Source organism: Leuresthes tenuis, unplaced genomic scaffold, assembly GCF_036924035.1.
Source record: "Leuresthes tenuis unplaced genomic scaffold, fLeuTen1.0.hap1 SCAF_1, whole genome shotgun sequence".
In the NCBI taxonomy this organism is placed as follows: Eukaryota; Metazoa; Chordata; class Actinopteri; order Atheriniformes; family Atherinopsidae; genus Leuresthes; species Leuresthes tenuis.
In genome coordinates this window covers 7,250,665-7,271,502 of record NW_027325355.1, presented here as the reverse complement: position 1 = coordinate 7,271,502, position 20,838 = coordinate 7,250,665, and the positions used below count along the sequence as shown (strand labels likewise).

The 20,838-nt window shown below is 43.7% G+C and overlaps 1 protein-coding gene, 11 non-coding genes and 18 pseudogenes across 12 annotated transcripts; 1 reads left to right on the top strand and 29 right to left on the bottom strand.

Annotated features, from left to right (window-relative positions):
* Positions 1–2,873: 2,873 nt before the first annotated feature.
* LOC140298528 (5S ribosomal RNA) lies at positions 2,874–2,990 on the bottom strand. Its single transcript, XR_011914166.1, has one exon. It is a non-coding gene; the product is annotated as a 5S ribosomal RNA (ribosomal RNA).
* Positions 2,991–5,459: 2,469 nt separating this feature from the next.
* Positions 5,460–7,182, top strand: LOC140292092 (tripartite motif-containing protein 16-like). The gene has a single exon (XM_072379462.1). It carries the CDS (start codon positions 5,460–5,462, stop codon positions 7,131–7,133), a length of 1,674 nt encoding a protein of 557 aa, XP_072235563.1. The 3' UTR covers positions 7,134–7,182.
* A 2,811-nt stretch (positions 7,183–9,993) lies between these two features.
* On the bottom strand, positions 9,994–10,112 carry LOC140295004 (5S ribosomal RNA; annotated as a pseudogene).
* Positions 10,113–10,382: 270 nt separating this feature from the next.
* LOC140305088 (5S ribosomal RNA) lies at positions 10,383–10,501 on the bottom strand (annotated as a pseudogene).
* Positions 10,502–10,770: 269 nt separating this feature from the next.
* Positions 10,771–10,889, bottom strand: LOC140312139 (5S ribosomal RNA; annotated as a pseudogene).
* Positions 10,890–11,161: 272 nt separating this feature from the next.
* LOC140300797 (5S ribosomal RNA) lies at positions 11,162–11,280 on the bottom strand (annotated as a pseudogene).
* Positions 11,281–11,549: 269 nt separating this feature from the next.
* LOC140309265 (5S ribosomal RNA) lies at positions 11,550–11,668 on the bottom strand (annotated as a pseudogene).
* Positions 11,669–11,937: 269 nt separating this feature from the next.
* LOC140299318 (5S ribosomal RNA) lies at positions 11,938–12,056 on the bottom strand (annotated as a pseudogene).
* A 269-nt stretch (positions 12,057–12,325) lies between these two features.
* LOC140298641 (5S ribosomal RNA) lies at positions 12,326–12,444 on the bottom strand. The gene has a single exon (XR_011914269.1). It is a non-coding gene; the product is annotated as a 5S ribosomal RNA (ribosomal RNA).
* A 269-nt stretch (positions 12,445–12,713) lies between these two features.
* On the bottom strand, positions 12,714–12,832 carry LOC140298640 (5S ribosomal RNA). The gene has a single exon (XR_011914268.1). It is a non-coding gene; the product is annotated as a 5S ribosomal RNA (ribosomal RNA).
* Positions 12,833–13,101: 269 nt separating this feature from the next.
* LOC140296696 (5S ribosomal RNA) lies at positions 13,102–13,220 on the bottom strand (annotated as a pseudogene).
* Positions 13,221–13,491: 271 nt separating this feature from the next.
* On the bottom strand, positions 13,492–13,610 carry LOC140298116 (5S ribosomal RNA). The gene has a single exon (XR_011913792.1). It is a non-coding gene; the product is annotated as a 5S ribosomal RNA (ribosomal RNA).
* A 269-nt stretch (positions 13,611–13,879) lies between these two features.
* LOC140297409 (5S ribosomal RNA) lies at positions 13,880–13,998 on the bottom strand. Its single transcript, XR_011913146.1, has one exon. It is a non-coding gene; the product is annotated as a 5S ribosomal RNA (ribosomal RNA).
* A 269-nt stretch (positions 13,999–14,267) lies between these two features.
* On the bottom strand, positions 14,268–14,386 carry LOC140290290 (5S ribosomal RNA; annotated as a pseudogene).
* A 269-nt stretch (positions 14,387–14,655) lies between these two features.
* On the bottom strand, positions 14,656–14,774 carry LOC140313147 (5S ribosomal RNA; annotated as a pseudogene).
* Positions 14,775–15,043: 269 nt separating this feature from the next.
* On the bottom strand, positions 15,044–15,162 carry LOC140294172 (5S ribosomal RNA; annotated as a pseudogene).
* A 269-nt stretch (positions 15,163–15,431) lies between these two features.
* Positions 15,432–15,550, bottom strand: LOC140317840 (5S ribosomal RNA). The gene has a single exon (XR_011917796.1). It is a non-coding gene; the product is annotated as a 5S ribosomal RNA (ribosomal RNA).
* Positions 15,551–15,819: 269 nt separating this feature from the next.
* Positions 15,820–15,938, bottom strand: LOC140297408 (5S ribosomal RNA). The gene has a single exon (XR_011913145.1). It is a non-coding gene; the product is annotated as a 5S ribosomal RNA (ribosomal RNA).
* Positions 15,939–16,210: 272 nt separating this feature from the next.
* Positions 16,211–16,329, bottom strand: LOC140301074 (5S ribosomal RNA; annotated as a pseudogene).
* A 269-nt stretch (positions 16,330–16,598) lies between these two features.
* Positions 16,599–16,717, bottom strand: LOC140309890 (5S ribosomal RNA; annotated as a pseudogene).
* A 269-nt stretch (positions 16,718–16,986) lies between these two features.
* Positions 16,987–17,105, bottom strand: LOC140296575 (5S ribosomal RNA; annotated as a pseudogene).
* Positions 17,106–17,374: 269 nt separating this feature from the next.
* Positions 17,375–17,493, bottom strand: LOC140297777 (5S ribosomal RNA). The gene has a single exon (XR_011913482.1). It is a non-coding gene; the product is annotated as a 5S ribosomal RNA (ribosomal RNA).
* Positions 17,494–17,762: 269 nt separating this feature from the next.
* On the bottom strand, positions 17,763–17,881 carry LOC140293519 (5S ribosomal RNA). The gene has a single exon (XR_011912681.1). It is a non-coding gene; the product is annotated as a 5S ribosomal RNA (ribosomal RNA).
* A 269-nt stretch (positions 17,882–18,150) lies between these two features.
* Positions 18,151–18,269, bottom strand: LOC140316864 (5S ribosomal RNA; annotated as a pseudogene).
* A 269-nt stretch (positions 18,270–18,538) lies between these two features.
* Positions 18,539–18,657, bottom strand: LOC140271715 (5S ribosomal RNA; annotated as a pseudogene).
* A 269-nt stretch (positions 18,658–18,926) lies between these two features.
* Positions 18,927–19,045, bottom strand: LOC140299333 (5S ribosomal RNA; annotated as a pseudogene).
* Positions 19,046–19,314: 269 nt separating this feature from the next.
* LOC140293738 (5S ribosomal RNA) lies at positions 19,315–19,433 on the bottom strand. Its single transcript, XR_011912704.1, has one exon. It is a non-coding gene; the product is annotated as a 5S ribosomal RNA (ribosomal RNA).
* Positions 19,434–19,699: 266 nt separating this feature from the next.
* Positions 19,700–19,818, bottom strand: LOC140289204 (5S ribosomal RNA; annotated as a pseudogene).
* Positions 19,819–20,087: 269 nt separating this feature from the next.
* LOC140293347 (5S ribosomal RNA) lies at positions 20,088–20,206 on the bottom strand. The gene has a single exon (XR_011912663.1). It is a non-coding gene; the product is annotated as a 5S ribosomal RNA (ribosomal RNA).
* Positions 20,207–20,475: 269 nt separating this feature from the next.
* Positions 20,476–20,594, bottom strand: LOC140289506 (5S ribosomal RNA; annotated as a pseudogene).
* Positions 20,595–20,838: the final 244 nt, after the last annotated feature.

Genomic DNA, 20,838 nt, shown 5'->3' with positions numbered 1-20,838 from the left:
ACATATTTCAAAACATAAAGCGTCAATGAATCCTGACAGTTTGAAGGCGACCATCCCCAATACACCACAATAGTCTTTTCCAAATTGAGTCGTGTTCACTTGAACAATAGTTACAAGTAACAGTAACAAGTAACAGATAACACAGTCAGTCACCCAAACATTTAATGTTTATTTACTCTTATTGCTGATATAAAAGGCTGGAAGCTCGGTCTGCTGGACACGAAAAATAAAACATGGAGGTTTTCCATGTTATTCCTGTAAACCACGTTTCTAATGTAACACATTACTGGATAAATTAAAGAGATTTCTAGTAGCTACCATAACTTTTAGTTATTAATGTCAGTTAATGTGCTTTGTGTCTGAAAATCATCTGCTCTAGCAGATGTAGTGTTGAAATAGCTTACTGTGTACCGTGTATTCCTCTCCTCAAATACACTGTCCCTGTGAAATATTTGAATATAATCTCCTGTTTAGCAGGACAGTCCTTAGCAAAAAGTCATTTATCCAAGTGTACTATCAGAGTATACTTATGTTATACTAAAATTGAGGTTTAAATTTAAAGTTTTTTTTAAGTTTGAAGTTTACATTTTATATTCTATATTTTCTATATTTAAGAATAGTATAGTGACATATACTTGTCTTATACTGAAAGTATAAAGAAAAGTCTAAGACTAAGTAGATTAATACTAAGACTTACACTTGTACTTTAATACTAAAGCTTATACTTGTACTTTAGTATACTTCTTGTTTCTTTCTGCCACAAAGTACAAATACTTAGTTTATCTTGATCCAAGAACAGAATAAGGTGAAGTTGTTGACTCAGCAAAGAAGGACTTGAGGCTCTTTGTCTTTTAAATGTTTTCAATAGTCATGTTTCCATCCAAAATTGATTCGAATAATTGGGAAATGCGCATTAAAAGAAATTCGAATCGTGTGTTTCCATCAAAAGTAGGGACTTTGGTGAAAACTACTACCTCGCGCAGTAGGGTAGTCACACTCGTCCTCTGGCCTCTGTCCTCTGGATGTCATTAATTTCTTTGAAGAATTTTAAAATAATTTGAGATCCCGACCCACTTCTGCTGAGCTTCCATTTTTCTGCCATGTACCGCTGCTTCAGACTTCTCCATGTATTTCTCAATGCAGTCCATGGTTTATCAAACCCCCGGCTACACATTTCCATGCGGAGCTCTTGATATATCCTGGTATTTCTCTGCTGTTTACTGTCAATGATAGCGGTTATTTGTTTCTCCTTAATTAAAGTTAAAAACGCCACAAGTTCTTCCTCCGTCCACACAAACCTTCCGTTGTCCGCCATGCTTGTTGTCTTGTGAGTGAGCCGCAAACACTGGAAGCAGTTGGGGTGAAAGTGCGCCAAGTCAAACTTGATGCGAACACAGCTGTTTCCATCCCATTGGAATCAACCAAAACCCGGTGCTAGCGAGCGTATTTTCATTTGTGCGAATCAGGGGATTTTAATTCGAATTATAGCGTTTCCATCATGATTTTCCGATGCTATACTTCTCGATGCTAATATCATCTTTAATTATCCAAGTAGGTATACGTAAATACACTGAATGTTGTTGAATGAATTGTCAGTGTAATGGTATCATTGCCCCCTTTTATGTGGGTGACTCGTGCTCACATTCCATGCATGACAAGTACCTCCTCTAGTTTTGGAAAAGAGTGTCTGCAACATACATAAATTTAAATGTCTCCCTACAAGTAATATGCTAAGAAGAATTTTCTTTTTAGTTTTAGTAATTCTAAGTTCAGAAATGTATACTTACAGTAGACTTCAATAACCTAAAATGTAGACTGGACGTATATCAGTACACTAGAAGTATATAGATGAGTGTACTTTTGAAAACTTAAAATGTTCCAATTTAGTCCGAGGAAGTATTAAATTAGTATACTTTCTAGTCTGCGTCTACACTACAAGTACATGCTCCGTACTGCTAATACTTATACTCAAGCATACTTCATAAAATTAACTTCAAGTATACTAGTTTTGCTAAGGGAGAGGAGATGGATGTGGTAGCCGCAGCTGTTATGGGGGATCCGGGGGTTTCCCAATGAGTTTCACATTCCTGTGCAGGTCTTGTGCAAAATTCTGTTTCCCTGAATTAATCTGTTCCTCTGGTGTCGGGAGCGCGCACAAAAGCTGGAGAGGCGCATTCTACAGTCTGTACGCCATTTCTGATGACGCCCACACCTATGATAGATACTAACAGGCCTATTCTAAAAAAAAGAACCGACTGCGATCTGAGCAGTATAACTATTTTAGGCCGACATTTATGCAAAGTTTAACCTTGAACAGCTTCGTTCAGGACTTACTGACACCAGAAGTGACAACATGACGGACAGGCCGAACAGCTGCCTCCTTCGTCCCGACTTCACGGTTCCAGCTGTGAGTCCGGTGCCGTGAAGTTTGGAGCGGAGATTTCTGCTGGAACTGAGCTGCCCACAGCTGATGTTAACGAGTCACACATTAAAAACAGCTGAAATGACCTTCAGATGGAGCTTCACACGGAGAAAATCAGCTGCGCAACAACAGGATGTAAAGTCAAACTAAACTGGGAGGAAACAGTTCTGACCCAATGAGAGATCAGTACCGATGTCGCTCCAAAATAGTTATCCCCGATATAGTACAGCTGGCTCCTCCTTACCAGAGCCTTATAGAAAGTTTGTACACCTCTCTGCTCCTTACTATGCTATATATACTATACTTATTACTATACTATATATATACTATCACCCACGTTAAGAGAAAATAACAGTATTCAGGTTATTGTTTGATGGTTGCTGTTATTAGAGGTTTTTCTAAGTCTGTCATTATTTATTAATATTAAGGCGGCTGTAGCTCATGTGTAAAAAGCTTACAGCACCTGGTATTCCCACGAAGTCCCATCTAAGTACTGACCAAGCCTGACCCTGCTTAGCTTCCGAGATCGGACGAGATCGGGCGTGTTCAGGGTGGTATGGCCGTAAGCGAGAGAATCAGTCACAAATCAGCTTTTTATAGATGCTGAAACAACATCTATCACTGTGTTCTGACTTCTAAAATATAATGTAACTGTTTAAAAATGAGCAATTTGTGATGATTTCATCTAACTAAGCAGCCTCGGTCTCTCTGTGTGACGCTGAACACAAAACTACACACAGGGAACAGAAGAGGTCGACAGACACTAAGTTATCTGAGAGTCTCACTTTCAGCTGCAGAGAACCAACACGAGAGAGAAGAACATGTGCAGGATCAGCATCAGCCTCTCAAGCCAATTAGGTGAAAAAATAAAAGGAACATATGGTTCCAGCAGCTATATAATAGATATTTGTTAAGGTGACTTTTGCTTACAGCCACACCACCCTGAACACGTCCAATCTTGGAAGTTAAGCAGGGTCAGGCCTGGTTAGTACTCGGTTAAATCCGGTTGTTCTACTGTACTTCTCTACAAAAACCAAAGAGGAAGCTGCTGTCCCATCAAAATTCAACATCTTCAAGATAAAAAAAGAAGTCCAGTTGCTCTTATGAATATTCTCCATCATTTCAGTTTATTTCTGACATTCAGCTTTTCATAGCACATGATGACTGTGTTGAAAATATGTGCAACAATGTAAACCACCAAGATATTCTGAATAATAATTGTATTTATTTTCACTGAGGCTTGTGTAAACCACAGACTGTATTTAGTGTAAACTGTGTTTTCATTCCTGAGCTGATCTCATTCACCTGATGACACTCCTTAACTGTCACTGTTGAAAAATCCCTCCAATTATTTATAGTTTAGATAGAAATTGTTAGAAATGTTTGTTTTTAATGTCCCTCATCAGGATGTAGAGGCATTACTGTGGTGAAGGAGTTTGTCCAAGTTTGTGGTTGAGTTAATGTCTGAAATCATGGGGGATGGATGGTAACATCACCGTCCTTTTGTCTTTCAGATCAGTGCAACTTCTTCAGGTCTTTGGTTGCATGGATGTTATTATCATGCAGGAGTCTTGAGGTCAGAGGTCAGTTTGGGATGTGTCTGAAGCCTCCGTTGAAAGAAACTGAGTCATTATCTTCTATCACCATCTGGAGCCTCCACTTTTTGTCTTCTACACCTTTGCCTGTCCCCACACAGGTTACATTTCAGACCTCAACCATCTGAGCTGTGAAACATCTTCTGCTTCAGATGCTCATCACAGATAGAAGTTCTGACAGGATCTCCCACTCCTCCATTATAGATGTACAGAAATCCCTGCAGTGGTTTAGAGTTCAGGGTTTTGGGGGCATCAGATGGACCGTGATGTTGTCAGAGTACAGTCACGTTATTTCAGGTTAATATATTAAAGCCACTTTTTCTCTCACGTTCATCCCTCTGTCCAGATAAAAATGATGCTTTTCTCCGCTTAATAACAGAGCTCATCAGAGGTAAAAGTAATCCTGCCTCCTCAGTTTAAATCCCCTCACTGACCAGGATGTATATAGACTTAGCTGCATAACAGCATGATCATAAAATAAAGCCTTTATCAGCACCTCAGACTGCAGCCTAACATGAAATGTTATCTGAGCCGCACAGAAATCACTGATCTGCTCAGCTGGGTTTTCTCACTTCTGAACAGATGTTTGCTGTGAAGCGTTTTGTTGTTTCCTGCCAACTGAAAAAGGCTGGAAAAGAAGTCATTCTGCTGTTTTATGCTGTTTGTGTTTTCAGTGTGGACAAGAGTGGACAAAACACCACAGGAACTCCATCTTAAGATGCAGCTTTTTTTCTACACAGAGACAAAGAGACAAAGAGGGTTTCTATCAGGCTCAGCCTGAAGACACCAGTCAGCATACAGAGCTCGATAGATAGATTATAATCAAACATGTCTGATGCAGTCAGTTTGCAGGTTAGGGGTCAGCTCTGCAGGTTTTTACCTCTTCTGAAGTCCAACAGCCGTATGAGAGCTCATGTTTCATGTCACGCACTTGAATGCATCAGTCTGAAGATTCAGGTGAGCATTTCAGCAGAAGATCACGATTTATGAATTTCAAGCTGCTGCAGAGCAGGGCTGATTATATAAATATAAATGAAAAGCATGAAAATACTAAGAAACAGCAACATTTACATTTCCTGTACAGCTGCCTGCTAAAAGTATCGGACAATGTTGATCTGATAGAAACCAATTTTCTTCATGTTGAGCTTTAAGTGGAAGGTTAATGAATTTATCTTTCCCTTCAACAGAGAACAAATAAGAATTCAACAACCCCTTGAACAATCCTGCCTGGATTGAGGTGAAACCAGCACCGTTCCCATGTTCCCTCCCCAAACTGATCTGAAGCTGGGAGGATGTGTGAAACCATTGTGTGAGAGTAGAGGAGCTCTTAAGTGAAGATCAGCTGATCAGCTGCAACAAAAGGAGGTGGAATTAGTTTTGTATCACAGCACAGACGGTGTTTCTGCTCTGAGAGTCACACACTGCTCTGCCAAATGGAGGAAATGGCTCAGAAAAGGGTTAAACTGGACCTGGAAACCTTCTTTTGTTCGATCTGTCAGGATCTACTGAAGGATCCGGTGACTATTCCCTGTGGACACAGCTACTGCATGAACTGTATTAAAGGCTACTGGAATGGAAAGAATAAGAAGGGAATTCACAGATGCCCTCATTGCAGGAAAACTTTCACACCGAGGCCTGTCCTGGAGAAAAGCACCATGTTAGCTGATTTAGTGAAGCAGCTGAAGAAGACTGGACTCCAAGCTGCTCCTGCTGATCTCTGCCATGCTGGACCTGAAGATGTGGCCTGTGATTTCTGCTCTGGAAGAAAACTGAAAGCCATCAAGTCCTGTTTGTTCTGTCTGGCCTCTTACTGTGAGAAACACCTTCAGCCTCATTATGATGTGACTCCATTCAAGAAACACAAGCTGGTGGAGCCCTCCAAGAGCCTCCAGGAGAACATCTGCTGTCGTCATGATGAGGTGATGAAGATGTTCTGCCGTACTGATCAGAAGTCTATCTGTTATCTCTGCCCTGTGGATGATCATAAAGGCCACGACACAGTGTCAGCTGCAGCAGAAAGGACTGAGAGGCAGAGAGAGCTGGAGGGGAGTCGACAACAAATCCAGCAGAGAATCCAGGACAGAGAGAAAGATGTGAAGCTGCTTCAACAGGAGGTGGAGGCCATCAATCAGTCTGCTGATAAAACAGTGGAGGACAGTGAGAACATCTGCACCGAGCTGATCCGTCTCATCCACAAAAGAAGCTCTGATGTGAAGCAGCAGCTCAGATCCCAGCAGCAAACTGAAGTGAGTCGAGTCAAAGAGCTTCAGGAGAAGCTGGAGCCGGAGATCACTGAGCTGAAGAGGAAAGATGCTGAGCTGAAGCAGCTCTCACACACAGACGATCACAACCAGTTTCTACACAACTACCCCTCAGTGTCAGCACTCAGTGAGTCCACACACTCATCCAGCATCAATACCTGTCCTCTGAGGTACTTTGAGGATGTGACAGCAGCTGCGTCAGAGCTCAGAGAGAAACTACAGGACATTCTGAGAGAGAAATGGACAAACAGCTCACTGACAGTCACTGAAGTGGATGTTTTACTGCCAGAACCAGAACCAGAGCCAAAGAGCAGAGCTGCCTTCTTAAAATATTCATGTGACATCACACTGGATCCAAACACAGCAAACACATATCTGTTAGTGTCAGAGGGGAACAGAAAAGTGACAGTAATGAGACAACCTCAGTCTTATTCTGCCCATCCAGACAGATTCACGGAATGGTGTCAGGTCCTGAGCAGAGAGAGTCTGACTGGACGCTGTTACTGGGAGGTGGAGAGGAGAGGGGGAGGAGCTGATGTAGCAGTCGCATACAAGAACATCAGCAGAACAGGGAATGAATGTGGATTTGGACGTAATGACAAATCTTGGGCATTAAAATGTTACCAAAACAGTTTTGAATTTTGGTCCAACAAGATGAAAGCCTCCATCTCAGGTCCTCAGTCCTCCAGAGTAGGAGTGTACCTGGATCACAGAGCAGGTATTCTGTCCTTCTACAGAGTCTCTGAAACCATGACTCTCCTCCACAGAGTCCAGACCACATTCACTCAGCCGCTCTATGCTGGAGTTAGGATTGGATGGACTGGAGCCACAGCTGAGCTGTGTGAAGTGAAATAAAGGTATTCAGTCAGTTTGTTGCTGAGACTTCATTGCTGTGATGTCTCTGCGCTGCTGTTCTGTTGTTTATTTGCTGCTTTTTCCTGTTTGTGCAGCCATGGAGGATATCACTGCTAATGCTGAGTTTTATTCACAGAAAGATTTCTCCATATGAAAATCTAAACTTCTCTGAGCTCTGAATGTTAGTTGAATCCTTGTGTTGATGTGTTTGTATGTTGTTGTTTCTCTTCCACTTCATGGAGCCAAACAGAGAAATCAGCAGACCTTCCTTTATCACAGATTCTTTTCACATCTCATCACTTTGTAAATGTGAAAATAATTCTGCAGTTAAACTTACTTTGATCTGTTTCAGAGATCAAATGTTGCTGCTGCTTTGAAAACTCTCAGTAATGATCTACTTGGTAACCCAGAAACTAAATGTTCTGATTCTGGATGTTTTTTCTGGAAATAATAAATTGTGGATTCATCCTGATCATGAATTGTGTTTCTGTGAAAATGGGAGTGAGGCTGTCACACCACCAGCATCCCTCATGGTGGCAACACACGGCGGCAACAAGTAACTGCTTTGTTTCAGAGATATTTGTTGAAACCCATCTGTGGCTGGAAGAGTTGCTTTGGTTCAGGATCATATTCTGGGTTTCACCTGTTTGCTCACAAACGCTTCAAACTTGTTTCTGAACGTGTTCTGAGATGTTGGAAGAAACTCAGAAAACAAAAAGAACGACATGAAACCTCAAAGTGATTCAAATCAAAGCTAAATGTAACAATATTATATGATGTCAGTCATTACAGGAGATGTAATTTGTACTCAGAGACAAGAAGTGGAAGAAGAATTCTTGGACATAAGTTACAGAATCAGAACCACAGAGATTTTGTTTCAGATAAAAACTGTAGATTTACTTTTTATTTTTACTCAAACTACAAAAACATTCATATGAAAACATATTTGAATGTAAAAAATAGAATAAATGAGGCAGAATGGCACACTTTGGAATAACGTGTTATGGAATGATTAAAGGTGATGTGTGTGATCTTACATCATATTCTATGATCTGATTCTGTTCTTTCTGATGTTTTTTAGTATTAGTCTGAATGTGCTGAAGTTATCAGATGAATGTAGTGGACTAAAAGGTACAACAGAGTCTCTGAATGTGGTGGAGCACAAATAGAAAGTAGCACAAGCTAAAAATACTGAAAACATTGTAATCATGTTCAGTATATTTAGTCACTTTCTGCTGCTGTCAGCGATGGACTTTTCAAAGAAATCTGACTCAGCTCTGATCATTAATGAGAATATGATGAAGAAAGGATCATGTCATCCAAATGAATGAAAAGGTTTTGTGGTGGGGCTGAGAACTGTTTAACTCTCATTGTTCTGTTCCACGTATTGTTTTTGGATCGTCACAGGTACGAGTTTGGGTGGAGCGGGTCAGAGTAAAGTGGAGTTTCCAGCAGACTCCTCAGTTTCAGTCGGGTTTGGAGACCACAGATGGAGAGGTGACTGTGCTGTTTGGTCTGCCACTTATTGATAAAGTTAAAGTTCACAAAAAAAGAAACAAGAACAGGAAGACGTTCCCTGAAAGCAGCATCAGTGTTACAGGTTGTGAGTCCTGTGAACAAACTGACACAGTGTGATATTACAGATGTTTAAATCTCTCTTTTCTCATGTCGTCCTGCAGGTTCACAGCTGAAATCTGAAAACTAACACAAGAGGATGCCTTCATCCTGCTCACAGGGATGTAGAGGAGGTTTAAGCTCCTGCTCTGTTCATTCAGACTGAACTCGGCCTGTGTGCGGTCTCTCTTGACTCGCTAACAGTAAACGTGTCGTTAGCCAGTTAGCTAAGCATGTGTGCAACAGGAATGATTTAAGTTAAATAAAACAACTGAAAGGACGGTGATGTTACCATCCATCCCCCATGATTTCAGACGTTAACTCAACCCCAAACTTGGACAAACTCCTTCACCACAGTAATGCCTCTACATCCTGATGAGGGACATTAAAAACAAACGTTTCTAACAATTTCTATCTAAACTATAAATAATTGGAAGGATTTTTCAACAGTGACAGTTAAGGAGTGTCATCAGGTGAATGAGATCAGCTCAGGAATGAAAACACAGTTTACACTAAATACAGTCTGTGGTTTACACAAGCCTCAGTGAAAATAAATACAATTATTATTCAGAATATCTCGGTGGTTTACATTGTTGCACATATTTTCAACACAGTCATCATGTGCTATGAAAAGCTGAATGTCAGAAATAAACTGAAATGATGGAGAGTATTCATAAGAGCAACTGGACTTCTTTTTTGATCTTGAAGACGTTGAATTTTGATGGGACAGCAGCTTCCTCTTTGGTTTTTGTAGAGAAGTACAGTAGAACAACCGAGTACTAACCAGGCCCGACCCTGCTTAACTTCACAGGGTGATCAGAAATTGCAACAAAAGACAGGTGGTGCAGATAAGAGAAAAAGCTTACAGCACCTGGTATTCCCAAGCCGTCTGCCATCCAAGTACTAACCAGGCTCAACCCTGCTTGGCTTCTGAGATCAGACGAGGTTGGGCATATTCAGGGTGGTGTGGCCTTAAGTAACAATATCTGTGACAAATGTGCATTATATAGATACTGGAATCATACGGTTCATCAATGCAACCAGATAATTGCCGAGAAAGGCTGACTTGTAGTGGGCACATCTTTTCCCTGATGTGATCATTCTCTCCAGCTGAAACTGAGACTCTCAGATCACTTCGTGTCTGCCAACAAAGCAGCAGCAGCTGAAGATGACCAACTTCCTCATGTGTCACAGGGTGATCAGACGTTGCAACAAAAGACATGCAGGTGGTAGAGAGAAGAGAAAAAGCTTACAGCACGTGGTATTCCCAAGTAGTCTCACATCAAAGTACTAAACAGGCCCAACCCTACTTGGCTTCTGAGATCAGACGAGGTCGGGCATGTTCAGGGTGGTGTGGCCGTAAGCAACAATGTCTGTGACAAATGTGCATTATATAGGTACTGGAATCATACAGTTCCTCTATGTAACCGGATAATTGCCGAGAAAGGCTAACTTGTAGTGGGCACATCTTCTTCCCTGACGTGATTATTATCTGCAGTTGAAACTGAGAATCTCAGATCACATCGTGTCTGCCAACATAGCAGCAGCAGCTGAAGATGACCAACCTTCCTCATGTGTCACAGGGTGATCAGACGTTGCAACAAAAGACAAGCAGGTGGTAGAGAGAAGAGAAAAAGCTTAGAGCACCTGGTATTCCCAAGCAGTCTCCCATCCAAGTACTAACCAGGCCCAACCCTGCTTGGCTTCCAAGATCAGACGAGGTCGGGCATGTTCAGGGTGGTGTGGCCGTAAGCAACAATATCTGTGACAAATGTGCACTATATAGGTACTGGAATCATACACTTCCTCGATGTAACCAGATAATTGCTGAGAAAGGCTAAATTGTAGTGGGCACATCTTCATCCCTGATGTGATTATTATGTGTAGTTGAAACTGAGACTCTCAGATCACTTTGTGTCTGCCAACAAAGCAGCAGCAGCTGAAGATGACCAACTTCCTCATGTGTCACAGGGTGATCAGACGTTGCAACAAAAGACATGCAGGTGCTAGAGTGAAGAGAAAAAGCTTACAGCACGTGGTATTCCCAAGCGGTCTCCCATCCAAGTACTAACCAGGCCCAAACCTGCTTGGGTTCCGAGATCAGACGAGGTCGGGCATGTTCAGGGTGGTGTGGCCGTAAGCAACAATATCTGTGAACAATGTGCATTATATCGGTACTGGAATAATACAGTTCCTCTATGTAACCAGATAATTGCCGAGAAAGGCTAACTTGTAGTGGGCACATCTTCTTCCCTGACGTGATTATTATCTGCAGTTGAAACTGAGAAGCTCAGATCACTTCGTGTCTGCCAACAAAGCAGCAGCAGCTGAAGATGATCAACTTCCTCATGATGTGTCACAGAGTGATCAGACGTTGCAACAAAAGACATGCAGGTGGTCGAGAGAAGAGAAAAAGCTTACAGCACCTGGTATTCCCAAACAGTCTACCATCCAAGTACTAACCAGGCCCAACCCTGCTTGGCTTCCGAGATCAGACGAGGTCGGGCATATTCAGGGTGGTGTGGCCGTAAAAAATAATCTCTGTGACAAATGTGCACTATATAGGTACTGGAATCATACACTTCCTCGATGTAACCAGATAATTGCTGAGAAAGGCTAAATTGTAGTGGGCACATCTTCATCCCTGATGTGAATATTATCTGTAGTTGAAACTGAGACTCTCAGATCACTTTGTGTCTGCCAACAAAGCAGCAGCAGCTGAAGATGACCAACTTCCTCATGTGTCACAGGGTGATCAGACGTTGCAACAAAAGACATGCAGGTGGTAGAGAGAAGAGAAAGAGCTTACAGCACCTGGTATTCCCAAGCAGTCTCACATCCAAGTACTAACCAGGCCCAACCCTACTTGGCTTCTGAGATCAGACGAGGTCGGGTATTTTCAGGGTGGTGTGGCCGTAAGCAACAATGTCTGTGACATTTGTGCATTATATAGGTACTGGAATCATACACTTCCTCGATGTAACCAGATAATTGCCGAGAAAGGCTAAATTGTAGTGGGCACATCTTCATCCCTGATGTGAATATTATCTGTAGTTGAAACTGAGACTCTCAGATCACTTTGTGTCTGCCAACAAAGCAGCAGCAGCTGAAGATGACCAACTTCCTCATGTGTCACAGGGTGATCAGACGTTGCAACAAAAGACATGCAGGTGGTAGAGAGAAGAGAAAAAGCTTACAGCACCTGGTATTCCCAAGCAGTCTCCCATTCAAGTACTAACCAGGCCCAACCCTGCTTGGCTTCCGAGATCAGAGGAGGTCGGGCATGTTCAGGGGGGTGTGGCTGTAAGCAACAATGTCTGTCACAAATGTGCATTATATAGGTACTGGAATCATACGGTTACTCTATGTAACCAGATAATTGCCGAGAAAGGCTGATATGTAGTGGGCACATCTTCATCCCTGATGTGATTATTACCTGCAGTTGAAACTGAGACTCTCAGATCACTTCGTGTCTGCCAACAAAGTAGCAGCAGCTGAAGATGACCAACTTCCTCATGTGTCACAGGGTGATCAGACGTTGCAACAAAAAACATGCAGGGGGTAGTGAGAAGAGAAAAAGCTTACAGCACCTGGTATTCCCAAGCAGTCTCACATCCAAGTACTAACCAGGCCCAACCCTGCTTGGCTTCCAAGATCAGATGAGGTCGGGTATTTTCAGGGTGGTGTGGCCGTAAGCAACGATGTCTGTGACAAATGTGCACTATATAGGTACTGGAATCATACACTTCCTCGATGTAACCAGATAATTGCTGAGAAAGGCTAAATTGTAGTGGGCACATCTTCATCCCTGATGTGATTATTATCTGTAGTTGAAACTGAGACTCTCAGATCACTTCGTGTCTGCCAACAAAGCAGCAGCAGCTGAAGATGACCAACTTCCTCATGTGTCACAGGGTGATCAGACGTTGCAACAAAAAACATGCAGGGGGTAGTGAGAAGAGAAAAAGCTTACAGCACCTGGTATTCCCAAGCAGTCTCACATCCAAGTACTAACCAGGCCCAACCCTGCTTGGCTTCCAAGATCAGATGAGGTCGGGTATTTTCAGGGTGGTGTGGCCGTAAGCAACGATGTCTGTGACAAATGTGCACTATATAGGTACTGGAATCATACACTTCCTCGATGTTACCAGATAATTGCTGAGAAAGGCTAAATTGTAGTGGGCACATCTTCATCCCTGATGTGATTATTATCTGTAGTTGAAACTGAGACTCTCAGATCACTTCGTGTCTGCCAACAAAGCAGCAGCAGCTGAAGATGACCAACTTCCTCATGTGTCACAGGGTGATCAGACGTTGCAACAAAAGACATGCATGTGGTAGAGAGAAGAGAAAAAGCTTACAGCACCTGGTATTCCCAAGCAGTCTCACATCCAAGTACTAACCAGGCCCAACCCTACTTGGCTTCTGAGATCGGACGAGGTTGGGCATATTCAGGGTGGTGTGGCCTTAAGTAACAATATCTGTGACAAATGTGCATTATATAGATACTGGAATCATACGGTTCATCAATGCAACCAGATAATTGCCGAGAAAGGCTGACTTGTAGTGGGCACATCTTTTCCCTGATGTGATCATTCTCTCCAGCTGAAACTGAGACTCTCAGATCACTTCGTGTCTGCCAACAAAGCAGCAGCAGCTGAAGATGATCAACTTCCTCATGATGTGTCACAGAGTGATCAGACGTTGCAACAAAAGACATGCAGGTGGTAGAGAGAAGAGAAAAAGCTTACAGCACCTGGTATTCCCAAGCAGTCTCCCATTCAAGTACTAACCAGGCCCAACCCTGCTTGGCTTCCGAGATCAGAGGAGGTCGGGCATGTTCAGGGTGGTGTGGCCGTAAGCAATAATGTCTGTGATAAATGTGCATTATATAGGTACTGGAATCATACAGTTCGTCTATGTAACCAGATAATTGCCGAGAAAGGCTGATGCGTAGTGGGCACATCTTCTTCCCTGTCGTGATTACTCTCTCCAGCGGAAACTGAGACTCTCAGATCACTTCATGTCTGCCAACAAAGCAGCAGCAGCTGAAGATGACCAACTTCCTCATGTGTCACAGGGTGATCAGACGTTGCAACAAAAGACATGCAGGTGCTAGAGTGAAGAGAAAAAGCTTACAGCACCTGATATTCCCAAGCGGACTCCCATCCAAGTACTAACCAGGCCCAAACCTGCTTGGCTTCCGAGATCAGACGAGGTCGGGTATTTTCAGGGTGGTGTGGCCGTAAGCAACAATATGTGTGACAAATGTGCACTATATAGGTACTGGAATCATACAGTTCCTCGATGTAACCAGATAATTGCAGAGAAAGAATGATATGTAGTGGGCAAATCTTAATCCCTGATGTGATTATTACCTGCAGTTGAAACTGAGACTCTCAGATCACTTCGTGTCTGCCAACAAAGCAGCAACAGCTGAAGATGACCAACTTCCTCGTGTGTCACAGGGTGATCAGACGTTGCAACAAAAGACATGCAGGTGGTAGAGAGAAGAGAAAAAGCTTACAGCACCTAATATTCCCAAGCGGTCTCCCATCCAAGTACTAACCAGGCTCAACCCTGCTTGGCTTCCGAGATCAGACGAGGTCAGGCACGTTGAGGGTGGTGTGGCCGTAAGGAACAATGTCTGTGACAAATGTGCATTATATCGGTACTGGAATCATACGGTTACTCTATGTAACCAGATAATTGCAGAGAAAGGCTGATATGTAGTGGGCACATCTTCATCCCTGATGTGATTATTATCTGTAGTTGAAACTGAGACTCTCAGATCACTTCGTGTCTGCCAACAAAGCAGCAGCAGCTGAAGATGACCAACTTCCTCATGTGTCACAGGGTGATCAGATGTTGCAACAAAAGACATGCAGGTGGTAGAGAGAAGAGAAAAAGCTTACAGCACCTAGTATTCCTAAGCGGTCTCCAATCCAAGTATTAACCAGGCCCAACCCCGCTTGGCTTCCGAGATCAGACGAGGTCGGGTATTTTCAGGGTGGTGTGGCCGTAAGCAACAATATCTGTGACAAATGTGCACTATATAGGTACTGGAATCATACAGTTCCTCGATGTAACCAGATAATTGCTGAGAAAGGCTAAATTGTAGTGGGCACATCTTCATCCCTGATGTGATTATTATCTGTAGTTGAAACTGAGACTCTCAGATCACTTCGTGTCTGCCAACAAAGCAGCAGCAGCTGAAGATGACCAACTTCCTCATGTGTCACAGGGTGATCAGACGTTGCAACAAAAGACATGCAGGTGGTAGAGAGAAGAGAAAAAGCTTACAGCACCTGGTATTCCCAAGCAGTCTCCCATCCAAGTACTAACCAGGCCCAATCCTGTTTGTCTTCCGAGATCAGACAAGGTTGTGCATATTCAGGGTGGTGTGGCCGTAAGCAACAAGATCTGTGAACAATGTGCATTATATAGGTACTGGAATCATACGGTTCCTCTATGTAACCAGAAAATTGCCGAGAAAGGCTTATATGTAGTGGGCACATCTTCTTCCCTGTCGTGATTATTCTCTCCAGCGGAAACTGAGACTCTCAGATCACTTCGTGTCTGCCAACAAAGCAGCAGCAGCTGAAGATGACCAACTTCCTCATGTGTCACAGGGTGATCAGACGTTGCAACAAAAGACATGCAGGTGGTAGAGAGAAGAGAAAAAGCTTACAGCACCTGGTATTCCCAACCGGTCTCCCATCCAAGTACTAACCAGGCCCAACCCTGCTTGGCTTCCAAGATCAGACGAGGTTGGGTATATTCAGGGTGGTGTGGCCGTAAGCAACAATGTCTGTGATAAATGTGCATTATATAGGTACTGGAATCATACAGTTCGTCTATGTAACCAGATAATTGCCGAGAAAGGCTGATGCGTAGTGGGCACATCTTCTTCCCTGTCGTGATTACTCTCTCCAGCGGAAACTGAGACTCTCAGATCACTTCATGTCTGCCAACAAAGCAGCAGCAGCTGAAGATGACCAACTTCCTCATGTGTCACAGGGTGATCAGACGTTGCAACAAAAGACATGCAGGTGCTAGAGTGAAGAGAAAAAGCTTACAGCACCTGATATTCCCAAGCGGACTCCCATCCAAGTACTAACCAGGCCCAAACCTGCTTGGCTTCCGAGATCAGACGAGGTCGGGTATTTTCAGGGTGGTGTGGCCGTAAGCAACAATATCTGTGACAAATGTGCACTATATAGGTACTGGAATCATACAGTTCCTCGATGTAACCAGATAATTGCAGAGAAAGAATGATATGTAGTGGGCAAATCTTAATCCCTGATGTGATTATTACCTGCAGTTGAAACTGAGACTCTCAGATCACTTCGTGTCTGCCAACAAAGCAGCAGCAGCTGAAGATGATCAACTTCCTCATGATGTGTCACAGAGTGATCAGACGTTGCAACAAAAGACATGCAGGTGGTAGAGAGAAGAGAAAAAGCTTACAGCACCTGATATTCCCAAGCGGTCTCCCATCCAAGTACTAACCAGGCCCAACCCTGCTTGGCTTCCGAGATCAGACGAGGTCAGGCACGTTGAGGGTGGTGTGGCCGTAAGGAACAATGTCTGTGACAAATGTGCATTATATCGGTACTGGAATCATACGGTTACTCTATGTAACCAGATAATTGCAGAGAAAGGCTGATATGTAGTGGGCACGTCTTCATCCCTGATGTGATTATTATCTGTAGTTGAAACTGAGACTCTCAGATCACTTCGTGTCTGCCAACAAAGCAGCAGCAGCTGAAGATGACCAACTTCCTCATGTGTCACAGGGTGATCAGACGTTGCAACAAAAGACATGCAGGTGGTAGAGAGAAGAGAAAAAGCTTACAGCACCTAGTATTCCTAAGCGGTCTCCAATCCAAGTACTAACCAGGCCCAACCCCGCTTGGCTTCCAAGATCAGACGAGGTCGGGTATTTTCAGGGTGGTGTGGCCGTAAGCAACAATATCTGTCACAAATGTGAATTATATAGGTACTGGAATCTAACAGTTCCTCGATGTAACCAGATAATTGCTGAGAAAGGCTAAATTGTAGTGGGCACATCTTCATCCCTGATGTGATTATTATCTGTAGTTGAAACTGAGACTCTCAGATCACTTCGTGTCTGCCAACAAAGCAGCAGCAGCTGAAGATGACCAACTTCCTCATGTGTCACAGGGTGATCAGACGTTGCAACAAAAGACATGCAGGTGGTAGAGAGAAGAGAAAAAGCTTACAGCACCTGGTATTCCCAAGCAGTCTCCCATCCAATTACTAACCAGGCCCAATCCTGTTTGTCTTCCGAGATCAGACAAGGTTGTGCATATTCAGGGTGGTGTGGCCGTAAGCAACAATATCTGTGAACAATGTGCATTTTATAGGTACTGGAATCATACGGTTCCTCTATGTAACCAGAAAATTGCCGAGAAAGGCTGATATGTAGTGGGCACATCTTCTTCCCTGTCGTGATTATTCTCTCCAGCGGAAACTGAGACTATCAGATCACTTCGTGTCTGCCAACAAAGCAGCAGCAGCTGAAGATGACCAACTTCCTCATGTGTCACAGGGTGATCAGACGTTGCAACAAAAGACATGCAGGTGGTAGAGAGAAGAGAAAAAGCGTACAGCACCTGGTATTCCCAACCGGTCTCCCATCCAAGTACTAACCAGGCCCAACCCTGCTTGGCTTCCAAGATCAGACGAGGTTGGGTATATTCAGGGTGGTGTGGCCGTAAGCAACAATATCTGTGAACAATGTGCATTATATAGGTACTGGAATCATATGGTTACTCTATGTAACCAGATAATTGCAGAGAAAGGCTGATATGTAGTGGGCACATCTTCATCCCTGATGTGATTATTACCTGCAGTTGAAACTGAGACTCTCAGATCACTTCGTGTCTGCCAACAAAGCAGCAGCAGCTGAAGATGACCAACTTCCTCGTGTGTCACAGGGTGATCAGACGTTGCAACAAAAGACATGCAGGTGATAGAGAGAAGAGAAAAAGCTTACAGCACCTGGTATTCCCAAGCGGTCTCCCATCCAAGTACTAACCAGGCCCAACCCTGCTTGGCTTCCGAGATCAGACGAGGTCGGGCATATTCAGGGTGGTGTGGCCGTAAGCAACAATATCTGTGAACAATGTGCATTATATAGGTACTGGAATCATACGGTTACTCTATGTAACCAGATAATTGCCAAGAAAGGCTGATATGTAGTGGGCATATCTTCATCCTTGATGTGATTACTATCTGTAGTTGAAACTGAGACTCTCAGATCACTTCGTGTCTGCCAACAAAGCAGCAGCAGCCGAAGATGACCAACTTCCTCATGTGTCACAGGGTGATCAGACGTTGCAACAAAAGACATGCAGGTGGTAGAGAGAAGAGAAAAATTTTACAGCACCTGGTATTCCCAAGCGGTCTCCCATCCAAGTACTAACCAGGCCCAACCCTGCTTGGCTTCTTAGATCAGACGAGGTCGGGCATGTTCAGGGTGGTGTGGCCGTAAGAAACAATGTCTGTGACAAATGTGAATTATATCGGTACTGGAATCATACAGTTCCTCTATGTAACCAGATAATTGCCGAGAAAGGCTAACTTGTAGTGGGCACATCTTCTTCCCTGACGTGATTATTATCTGCAGTTGAAACTTAGAATCTCAGATCACTTCGTGTCTGCCAACAAAGCAGCAGCAGCCGAAGATGACCAACTTCCTCATGTGTCACAGGGTGATCAGACGTTGCAACAAAAGAAATGCAGGTGGTAGAGAGAAGAGAAAAAGTTTACAGCACCTTGTATTCCCAAGCGGTCTCCCATCCAACTACTAACCAGGCCCAACCCTGCTTGGCTTCCTAGATCAGATGAGGTCGGGTATGTTCAGGGTGGTGTGGCCGTAAGCAACAATGCCTGTCACAAAAGTGCATTATATAGGTACTGGAATCATACGGTTACACTATGTAACCAGATAATTGCCGAGAAAGTCTGATATGTAGTGGGCACATCTTCATCCCTGATGTGATTATTACCTGCAGTTGAAACTGAGACTCTCAGATCACTTCGTGTCTGCCAACAAAGCAGCAGCAGCTGAAGATGACCAACTTACTCATGTGTCACAGGGTGATCAGACGTTGCAACAAAAGACATGCAGGTGGTAGAGAGAAGAGAAAAAGCTTACAGCACCTGGTATTCCCAAGCGGTCTCCCATCCAAGTACTAACCAGGCCCAACCCTGCTTGGCTTCCTAGATCAGATGAGGTCGGGCATATTCAGGGTGGTGTGGACGTAAGCAACAATATCTGTGAACAATGTGCATTATATAGGTACTGGAATCATACGGTTACTCTATGTAACCAGATAATATCAGAGAAAGGCTGATATGTAGTGGGCACATCTTAATCCCTGATGTGATTATTACCTGCAGTTGAAACTGAGACTCTCAGATCACTTCGTGTCTGCCAACAAAGCAGCAGCAGCTGAAGATGACCAACTTACTCATGTGTCACAGGGTGATCAGACGTTGCAACAAAAGACATGCAGGTGGTAGAGAGAAGAGAAAAAGCTTACAGCACCTGGTATTCCCAAGCGGTCTCCCATCCAAGTACTAACCAGGCCCAACCCTGCTTGGCTTCCTAGATCAGATGAGGTCGGGCATATTCAGGGTGGTGTGGCCGTAAGCAACAATATCTGTGAACAATGTGCATTATATAGGTACTGGAATCATACGGTTACTCTATGTAACCAGATAATTGAAGAGAAAGGCTGATATGTAGTGGGCACATCTTAATCCCTGATGTGATTATTACCTGCAGTTGAAACTGAGACTCTCAGATCACTTCGTGTCTGCCAACAAAGCAGCAGCTGAAGATGACCAACTTCCTCATGTGTCACAGGGTGATCAGACGTTGCAACAAAAGACATGCAGGTGGTAGAGAGAAGAGAAAAAGCTTATAGCACCTGGTATTCCCAAGCGGTCTCCAATTCAACTACTAACCAGGCCCAACCCTGCTTGGCTTCCTAGATCAGATGAGGTTGGGTATATTCAGGGTGGTGTGGCCGTAAGCAACAATGTCTGTCACAAATGTGCATTATATAGGTACTGGAATCATACGGTTACTCTATGTAACCAGATAATTGCCGAGAAAGGCTGATATGTAGTGGGCACATCTTCTTCCCTGATGTGATTATTACCTGCAGTTGAAACTGAGAATCTCAGATCACTTCGTGTCTGCCAACAAAGCAGCAGCAGCTGAAGATGACATACTTCCTCATGTGTCACAGGGTGATCAGACGTTGCAACAAAAGACATGCAGGTGGTAGAGAGAAGAGAAAAAGCTTACAGCACCTGGTATTCCCAAGCGGTCTCCCATCCAAGTACTAACCAGGGCCAACCCTGCTTGGCTTCCGAGATCAGACGAGGTCGGGCATATTCAGGGTGGTGTGGCTGTAAGCAACAATGTCTGTCACAAATGTGCATTATATAGGTACTGGAATCATAAGGTTCCTCTATGTAACCAGATAATTGCCGAGAAAGGCTGATATGTAGTGGGCACATCTTCATCCCTGATGTGATTATTACCTGCAGTTGAAACTGAGACTCTCAGATCACTTTGTGTCTGCCAACAAAGCAGCAGCAGCTGAAGATGACCAACTTCCTCATGTGTCACAGGGTGATCAGACGTTGCAACAAAAGACATGCAGGTGGTCGAGAGAAGAGAAAAAGCTTACAGCACCTGGTATTCCCAAACAGTCTCCCATCCAAGTACTAACCAGGCACAACCCTGCTTGGCTTCCTAGATCAGACGAGGTCAGGCATATTCAGGGTGGTGTGGCTGTAAGCAACAATGTCTGTCACAAATGTGCATTATATAGGTACTGGAATCATACGGTTCCTCTATGTAACCAGATAATTGCCGAGAAAGGCTGATATGTAGTGGGCACATCTTCATCCCTGATGTGATTATTACCTGCAGTTGAAACTGAGACTCTCAGATCACTTTGTGTCTGCCAACAAAGCAGCAGCAGCTGAAGATGACCAACTTCCTCATGTGTCACAGGGTGATCAGACGTTGCAACAAAAGACA

What these genes read in the sequence shown, in the direction of transcription:
- LOC140292092 (XM_072379462.1), top strand. Translation starts at nt 5,460, where the DNA reads ATGGCTCAGAAAAGGGTTAAACTGGACCTGGAAACCTTCTTTTGTTCG.